General features: G+C 32.9%; 1 protein-coding gene and 1 pseudogene across 1 annotated transcript; one reads left to right on the top strand and one right to left on the bottom strand.

The window, feature by feature from the left end:
- Positions 1–805: 805 nt before the first annotated feature.
- Positions 806–3,188, bottom strand: LOC106383710 (annotated as a pseudogene).
- Positions 3,189–7,529: 4,341 nt separating this feature from the next.
- Positions 7,530–9,252, top strand: BNAC03G14790D. Its single transcript, XM_013827193.3, has 2 exons — positions 7,530–7,667; positions 7,755–9,252. Exons 1-2 carry the CDS (start codon positions 7,560–7,562, stop codon positions 8,040–8,042), a joined length of 396 nt encoding a protein of 131 aa, XP_013682647.1. The 5' UTR covers positions 7,530–7,559; the 3' UTR covers positions 8,043–9,252.
- The last annotated feature ends 299 nt before the right edge of the window (positions 9,253–9,551 follow it).

The raw sequence follows: 9,551 nt of genomic DNA, 5'->3' as shown, positions 1-9,551 counted from the left end.
TTTTTTAGCTGGATGAGCGTAACTTACGTATCGCTGAAATATTATCGCCACTTGCGTCATCCAGTCACACACTACATGTATTTTGCAAAGTCCCATACATACTCTCAATCAATAAAGCTGCAGGAGCTGCAGCTCTAGGCTCTAGTCGACAGGATTAGTCTGTATAATGACTCCAAATATGCTTTAATTGTCCCCATGATTCAATGAGATTGAAAGTATCATGTTTGTATGATCATCATGGCCAACTCAAACATAAAAACAAAATCTACAATGACCACTAACCGCTGTAATCTCCTGAACAACAACGATCAAATGGGACCACAATGTAATAATAAATCAAATTATCGCAGGAAACTATTAATAGTTTTATAGTATTTGTATTAACATGTGATCATTGAATTTATGAATTCTAGGAAAACAAAAGGACTATTAACATGAAAATAACTTGTTTGAGCAATTGAGCCGTGTAGTATGTTTAAATTTAGGAATGATATGAGGTTTTTTATATGGGAAAATTTAGAAAATATTTTCAAACAAGATTGTATTATGAAAACTACAGTATGTTATTATTTTTGAAATCTACTCTTACTTATATGTGAAATGACTAAGCTAACCTAAATAACAAATTTTACTCTAATTTCAAAAGATACATATATACTTATCAATTTAAGTATGTTTACTTCCATACACTACAATAAAGTGTAGCAATGGTTTAACGCGGAACTGTACAAATTTTACTCTAATTTTAAAAGAAGAGACGCCGGTTCGTGGAAGACGGTGGTGAACGTGGAGAATGAGGATGTGACACCAGCATGAATGAGTTTAGGTACTTAATTTACTCATAAATAATCTTATTATTAGTGAAAACATGGTTTAGTAGTGACCTTTAACTTTCTGTGATGATATATGAATCCATTAGACCATTTTCAAACAACTCATATTTTGTATTAACTCCATTCTTGTGACTAACTAATAATGATCTCTTATTCTCTTTTTCCTTTTGGATTCACTAATTGGTTTCTCTGTTTCTGACACACCCGACAAAGGAAGTGGTGGTTCTTTTAAACATCCCAGTGTGTCGGAACAAAGCTAGATAAATAGATTTTGAATTCGAGTTTGTGTCTCACAGATGAAAACATGTTACACTATTGGAAACAGAAAGAAAAAATATATCACTGATGAAAACATGTTATACTACTGGAAACAGAAAGAATGAAAACGATTGGAAACAGAATAAAGAAATGTGAATCAAACATCGAAAGAAAGCTTAAGCGAACATTAAAACGGCCAAAGCCACATTACATACAGTTGTCATAACCGAAGTAACTGCCACACCGCTTGCTGCATTTTTTGGACTTGACGCTGGCGCCTTGATGGTCGGAGTTAACTCAGAAGGAGCCGGCGGCGAAGGTGGAATCATTTCAGGCGCTGGAGAAACAGAGGATTGTGGTGGCTGAGACGTTGACGGAGCCTTCGCCGGAGAAATTGGAGAAACAGGTGAATGAGCTTTGGAGGTTGAGCAGTCGTCGGAGCTTTCACCGGGGAAACTGGTACGTTAGGATGATTTCTCATGGCCAGGACAGAGACGATCAACTTCTGTCCCTTCGTACAATGATATCGATCACCACTTACGAAATAAAAAGCACCAGATCGATTCAGAGTGACCTCAGCCTCTCCGTTGTCAAACTTCTCTAGCGGATTCTTAATGTTGCAGCCCTCGAAATCCGCTTTAGTCACTAATTGCACCGAGTCTGATCCCTTGGCATACTTAAAGTCTACAAAAGATTTAAACTTTCTAATTACTATTCAATGTCATTACAAACTCTGAGATTCAGACGTTAAAGCGAGCTTACAGAGTGTGTCATTGACTTGGAAACAGTTTCTTGCAGCCCAAGTATTGTAACTTTCGTTTGGATTAATGACCCAATCACCGTTACCTCCTCCGACGTAAAACATTCGTGCGTCAGCTACAGAGAGAGAGTTGTAAAAGAAGCGAGGATGATGAAAGAAAAACAGAGACTTTTCATGAGCTCCATCATGGTTTTGGAGAAGCGGCCAGATCTGAGTGAAAGGTTATGTGTGTTTGTGATTTGTGGGGGAATTTGTGGAGTGATATATATAGAAGTTTAGAAGAATTGAAGAAAATCTGTGAATCTTGCAATAATGGAAACGAAAAATTAGTGACAGGTTCTTCTTGCTTTCTTTCGTTAATACTAGGGAAATTTATGTTTAAACCTGTGAGAATTGACCCACGGTTAACTCATTTACCATAACAGCTGATTGGATTCTGGATTGTTACCGCCTTTATTATTTACTTCTGATTAAAGATTTATATTAGTGACCATATTCTGTGTATATGGGTTCTTTTCCCTCTGTACAGTATTTTGCTTGATTTCTTATCGCTGCTCATTTTAAACTAAAGTAAAGATTATATAAATTAAATTTAATGTGATTACTAATTAGCAGTGATTAGAGTAGTGTAATTTACTAACTAGTTCAGGATTTAGCTATACGATTATATTAGAGTTCTAAGTCTGTTGTTTATAACTAAACTCAAAATTTGAATCCAAACCGATCATATTCGAAAACATGTATTGGGTAATAGTCCCGTATTAACCAGAATCCAAATTGATATTCAAATTTTTTTTTAAACTAAATATATTTACCCATTATCTAAGTTTAGATAAGTTTGGATATTTTATAGAATTGAGAGTATAGATAATTTTATACCATATTTTCTGTTTAAGTCAGATATTTTGGTCAGTTTTGATAGTTTTCAATTGGTTTTTCGATTTCATTATATGCTTCCAAATATTTTTGAATGATTTTCATAGATAAATTATTAGATGATTTTGAATATCAGATCAAATTCGATCGAATCAAACCCATAAAAACTTGAAAATTAGATATACAAATGAGACATATTTACCTGATATAAAAAAATCACAAATTCTGAAATACATGATCCAGAACTGATCCGATCTTAATGAATATCTGAACATTCATCCTACTATGTTTCCATGGGGTTGTGAAATATATGTTGAAACTGAATCATCTGGAAGTGGGTCTTGACTTTACAAATCGATTTTTCATAGTTAAGAGAATCTGAATTGGACTCTACTATCTAAACATCAATATATATTTGATTATCTTGGAAACATGAGTCATCTTTTTAATATGCTACGAAAAAGGTTAGAATTTTTGCTATATGAAATGCAATGAGAAGGCCAAGTTGAGTTGGACATAAAAGGCTAATTAGGAGAAACATCCATGGAATAAACAAAACTATAGTTAACTATATGATCATGTATTTGACATGGATAAAGTCTCATATATATTTAAATCATACACATAAGATGAGATTCTAACATCTTACTCTGCTTATTTTCATATATTCATCAAATAGGCCATTTATTTGATATACTCTGACTTAACGCCATTTATTACATCTTTAAAACAAAACAATATTTTAATTAAAACTGAAAAATAAAACTCAAATATTGTTTTTCGGGTATGGGAGGACAATATAAAAACTTTCACACACAATGTTAACAAGTAAACGCTATTTAATCCTAATATTTATGCAAACACAATATAAAATAGTGAGTAACTGAATGAGAGATATGAGACAAACTCTAAGAATATGATATTATTACATTACATGATACCAAAGTTGGGATGTGAACATCATTGAGACCCAAAGGGACATGGTCAGAAAAAAATCGTATTGGTGATACCAAAAAAACAATTATTGTGCATAGAAAAACCATCATTTCGGTGATAAGGTAATTGATAATACTAAAAAGGTATAAAACTGGAATCTTCTGTATTTGAATACATGTATCGTTTTCTAACACCACAATTGTTATGAATCTTCTGGAAAACTATTTTGTTTTTGAAATATGAATATTTAGAGATGTAGAAAACAGAAAGAACAATCATCTTTCTATTAATATTCGATAACTAGCTCAACAAGAAACAAAAGAGAATTATAGCCTAAACAAATAAGAGCTATTCACTCTTGATTCGCTTCATAAACTTGTCTATCTGGATTTGTCAATTTTGAAATTTTCAATCGAAGTCTTGATGGATTGTGACTTGTGGTGTTGTAGGACATTGCCTTGGATTTGGGAGAAAGTCAACAATCCAACAAGACTTCGATTTCATAGTTTAAGGTGTTTAGGATTTCATAGTTTAAGATCATGAGAAGTTTTCCGCTGAATAAGTTGTTAAATAGGTTGAAATTTCTATCTGTGTTCTTGAACACTTAGGAGTCAATTAATTTAGCAGTTTCAGTTTCATAGTTTAAGATCCCGAGAAGTTTTCCGCTGAATAAGTTGTTAAATAAGTTGGAATTTCTCCATGTGTTCTTGAACACTTAGTTAATTAATCTAGCAGTTTCAGTTTCAATTTTTCTACTATATGTTTATGTTCTTAAACCTTCATCCTTTTTAAACACTGTTGATGTATCCTCGGTGCAATCTTCTTCTATTTTGATTTTAGACATCATGCTTTCCCTGTCACTTGGATGTTGGTTACTATTGTCGTCGATTAGAGGAAATCTAATACCGGCCGGTTACTCTTCTCTTATATATCGATTCTAGTAGTTAACTTGTAATCGGTTGCCGGTTAACGTTTCATAAGTGAGTGGTTCATTGTTTTTTTTTCATAAAGGCCCAATAACTTCTTAGAGACCCGTTTTACAACAACCAAACCTTAAGCCCTCTTCAGTCATTATGCCTATAACCAAACCAAAGTTCTCCCACTTGCTGTCTGTAATAGCTGATGTGGACAAATACTTCACATTTTCATTGGATACTAGAAAATGCTCAAGCGCTTGCACCAGTACTCATCACTTGATCGCCATTTACTCAATTTTAACCACCACTCTTGTCTTGAGGAGCATCTACGGGCCTATTCAGTGGCTATAATTGATCGCCATTTATTATTTTTCGTTACTTTTCAATTATTAGTTATTGCTTATTTCATACTTTATTTAAGTTATGTTGTTCACTAATACAGTTGCTTCTCATAGAAAACATTGCATTTTTGTTGGAGATGGAATGAGATGATGAATACCTTCAAACAAAGATTGAGATCAAAATATAAGAAGCTTGCACAGTGTTTAAAGGATCAAAAATACATCGAGATTCATGGTCCAAAGAAGATGACCTTTAATGTTAAGCTTCTTATCACTGCTCATATGCACCAACTGTTTCACTTCTTGAGTAAACGGAATGCTCATTTTCAGCTTTGACTGTGTCTCCATTTGAGTGCAACTTGTGGTATTTGGTGTGGAAAGTGGCAAACTCGGATTTGAGTCTAGCCGCTTGCCTCTGGCTCCCTAGAACTACAAATTTTATATTTTTCAATAGGAATAAGTTGTAGTCTATTATAAATAATCGTATTATTTATGAAAACAAAATCATATTATGGATGGTTTGGTAGTGGAAAACTAGGATCTATCTCTCTTTCTACGTATTAATGTCTTTGAGTTCTTTTTAGTGATTCTAAGAATGTGATATTCTTACATTACATGACACCAAAGTTGGGAGGTGAACATCATTGAGACCCAAAGGGATATGGTTAGAAAAATCACATTGGTGATTCAAAAGAAAACAATTATTGTTCATAGAAAAACCATCATTTTCGGTGATAAAGTTATTGATAATACAAAAAGGTATAAACTGGAATCTTATGTATTTGAATACATGTATCGCTTTCTAACACCACAATTTTTGTGAATCTTCTGGAAAACTATTTTTTTTTTAAATCTTAATATTTAGAGATGTAGAAAACAAAAAGAATAAGCATCTTTCTATTAATATTCGATAACTAGTTCAACAAGAAACAAAAAGTGAATTTCTGCCTAGAACAAATAAGAGGTAGATTCAATCTTGGTACGGTTCATATACTTGTTAGAAGAAAAATAATCATATAAATGATATTTCCAAAGCTTGAAAATATATTGTCCTGAATTCTGACAGTGGCCAATTTCTTTTAGAGTTTACTGACACAATTTAATCAAATAACTCTTTAGTAAGCTAGTAGCTTCTTTCACGTATTCACAGGATCAGTGAATTAGAGTTTAAGCTTTGTTTTTGGTGGAGATGAGCAAATTATGTTTAGTCAGGACCAAGTGGCCTTTTTTTGGACAAACCATATTTTCATTCATTCAGAGTTTCAAACTCCATTAGAAGAGGAAATATTACACGATAAAAGGCATAACCAGCCACCACAACAGCCATATAGCAGGCTAATCTATTCATTTCCCTTAATGGTATTGCACAGCAGTCTGAATTGGGCTGATCGTATGGGCCAAGATTCATGGTACCTTATACTGACCCATTGACTTCTAGAGTATTAACTTTTTGGGGATAAAGTGAAGAGTTTTTTTTTTGGAAAAAATGGAAAAAAGAAATACTCTCGACTTAGATTTATCCTAATAACTTGTAGCGATTATTTAGGTAACTAGAATTTATATTCCCTTTAATATTATTATACTGTTTAATTAACCTAATTAGTTTTAATATTTCGTAATTGATTTAAGCTTTTTATTTTTTTTTAAGAAAAAAGCGAGGAGAAAATCGTGGGAGAGAGATTTATGGTAGATTTAGAAAAAAATTTAGCCGAAAAATGGAAGTTTTTATATTTTCGTAATTTTGCTATAATATGTATCATACGTTATGCAGAACACTGTAGAAAGTGTGGGAAGTTTATTCTTCTGTAGGCGTAACATAAGATAAAAGACAGAACATGTTATTACAAATAAACAAAAAATGGTAATTCATAGTGTCGTGGTTATAAGTTGTAATAAAGCTATAGGTAAACTAAAGACATCTTGCTAGAATATAATCTGGCGAGTTCTAGCTAAGATAGAATATACAAGAAAGTTTTGTTTACGTTATATATCCAGAATAGATCTATGTATAATACTTAGTATCGATTTCTAGACTAAGTATATGGTCATAATGAGTATTCTATCTTCAGCTATGACATAAAATAAAATATGATTCCATTATTTTTTAAGAGAATTTTAAACATTTAAATAGTCATATATATGTTTCCAATAGTTTTATATTTTTATATTTTTAAAATTTAATTTACTATTTTTCCATTATAAAATGGTAAAACGCGTGTCCAAAATGAACAAAAATATCAAAAAATTTATTAGCATAGTATTAGGACAAATAAAAGTTAAGAATGTCAATTTCAATCAATTTTTTTTTTGTCAACGGATAAAGTGAAGAGCGTAGATCAGAAACTTGGGTAGAGATGTAATTAGCAAAGCTATGAATTTCAGTTAGTAAAATTTACTAACACAACAAAATGTCTCATGACTCCATAAAGCTATGAACTTCAGTTAATACTACATACAAACACAACAAAAATCAAACTTTTTTCACATATGACATTTCTTGTGATGCCACTTGGCAAACAGCCTTACAAGCCACCTTTTCATATGGACACTAACTCGATCCTAGGTACGTGTGTTGACAGTGTTGTGTTATATGTAAAACAGAGTTTTGTTGTGATGTTTGTTGTTAACCCAAAAAGGGATGGCGGCTTTGTTTATTGCTAAGAGAGGAATCATAAACATTTACAGAGGATCGCCGAGAAACTACAACAACAACACTCTTCAATCTTCTCGTTGCTTCACCTCTCAAGTAAGATGGGAGTCATAAACATTTGTTCTCTTCTTCTACCTTTTTTGATGCAGTTGTTGTATGGTTACTCGGATAAATTATCTACAGGGAAGCGATGGGGCTGGAGAGTCATCTGCGAGTATGAATGAGGCGAGACAAGAGGCGATGGGGACAAGTACAGATACTAAGGCTCCAAATGTTTCAGTCAGCTATGCAGCAGATACTGCAAAAGAAGGGTTGAAACGAGCCACAGAATTAGCCAAGGAGACGAGCGAAAACCATACTGAAACAGAGGATGCAGCAGCCATGGTTGCAGGCGGTGAGGACGAGAAGGAAGAGAACGTGACCGTTGGTGAAATAGAAACTCTTAAAGGAAAAAATCAGTCTTCAAGCTGAGAAAAATGTGTCTGTATGTTAAAGGACAAACAAATCAATAATGTTTTTTAATGCGTCAGAATGTTAAAATAGTTCTGACATAAAAGCAGAAACAATCAGACAAATATGTTACAAAAACAAAAACAAAGGGACAATCTTAAACAGAGTAAAGCCGAAAAAACTAGCCTTGTCATCATCTTTTTAGAAGATTAATCTGTCTTTAAACCTGAATCTTGAACTTGTCAAATCCCCTCAGGAACATATCAAGTTCGGTTTAATTAAGAGACGGTCTATCCGGTCAACAGAAGTTGTGTACTTCTGTGATAATGTGGCTGACCAAATATGGAGAAAATAAGTTAAGGAGATAATAAAACCATAAATGTGAATGTTTTCCACGACTAATTGGAATAGATCAAATTCCAGAAAATAGGAGCTAGAAGCTAGACATTGCTTAAGACCACGACGGCGGTTAAAAAAGCGAAAATGGATCAAGTGATGAGCACTGGTGCAGGTGCAAGCGGTGTAAATAATTACGATTACTCGTTTGTCTTAGCACGTACTTGCTTCGTCAATACTTTTTTGACAGATTTCAATACTATTTTTATGGCATAATTTGCACGTAGAGCCAAAAAATCTGTGACATGGGAGAGATATGAACAATTTATCCCATGTCTAACCATGACTTGTGATCTACTGGTGAATAACTCGAGGGTAAAAAACCCAATATGGTGAAACCACCAGGGTTCGAATCCCGGCCACTGGGGAATTAACTACTCATGTGGCAACACGTGAGTAGTCTGCACTACTTCTGTGGGGCCAGTATACCCTCGTATAATTCAAAATAAAAAAAAGGGTTGAGGCCAAAATTACGTGTGTCGTCTATGCATTATTATTGAAAAGGATTCTCAAAGTTTGAAATACTCAAATTATTATTTAACCAGAATTCCATATTTTACTGCTTTTTTAAATATCTTAGATACTTCTCTATCGAACTAAGATCAAGATTATTTTGGAATTCTTTTACCAACTCTAAATTGTGGTTTTGCCAGCTATATTGTTGAAGAAATAATGATAAATTGCAATATATAGCAGGTATTGCGATTCAATTTTATTTATATTTGTATTTTTGTTGGGATCAAAGCTCTGTTACTATAAAACGAAACAAAAAAACATTTCATACTGAAATTATGATGTACGTTAAAAATAAAATGTTTCAAAATAGATGAGAGTTGAAGTTTTGCCAGAAATTTTAAATTAAGATATTAAAGAGAAAAGAATTTGAAATTGAAATTGCTTGATCGATTAAAATTCCATAATTGTTCAAATACACATAGAGAAATATATGTAGAAGACAACCCATTGATAAGAAGATCTCAACCTATAAAAACGGAAAATTTCTCACCATCTTAAACTCATAACCTAATAGATAAGAAGATCTCAACCAATAAACAACTTATTAATCGGAAAATTCTCACCATCTTAAACCCTAATAGATAAGAAGATCTCAACCTATAAAAAAACTTATTAAGT

Source organism: Brassica napus, chromosome C3 (assembly GCF_020379485.1).
Source record: "Brassica napus cultivar Da-Ae chromosome C3, Da-Ae, whole genome shotgun sequence".
Lineage (NCBI taxonomy): Eukaryota > Viridiplantae > Streptophyta > Magnoliopsida > Brassicales > Brassicaceae > Brassica > Brassica napus.
Note: the sequence above shows the minus strand (reverse complement) of the source record. Positions and strands in the feature narration are given on the sequence as shown.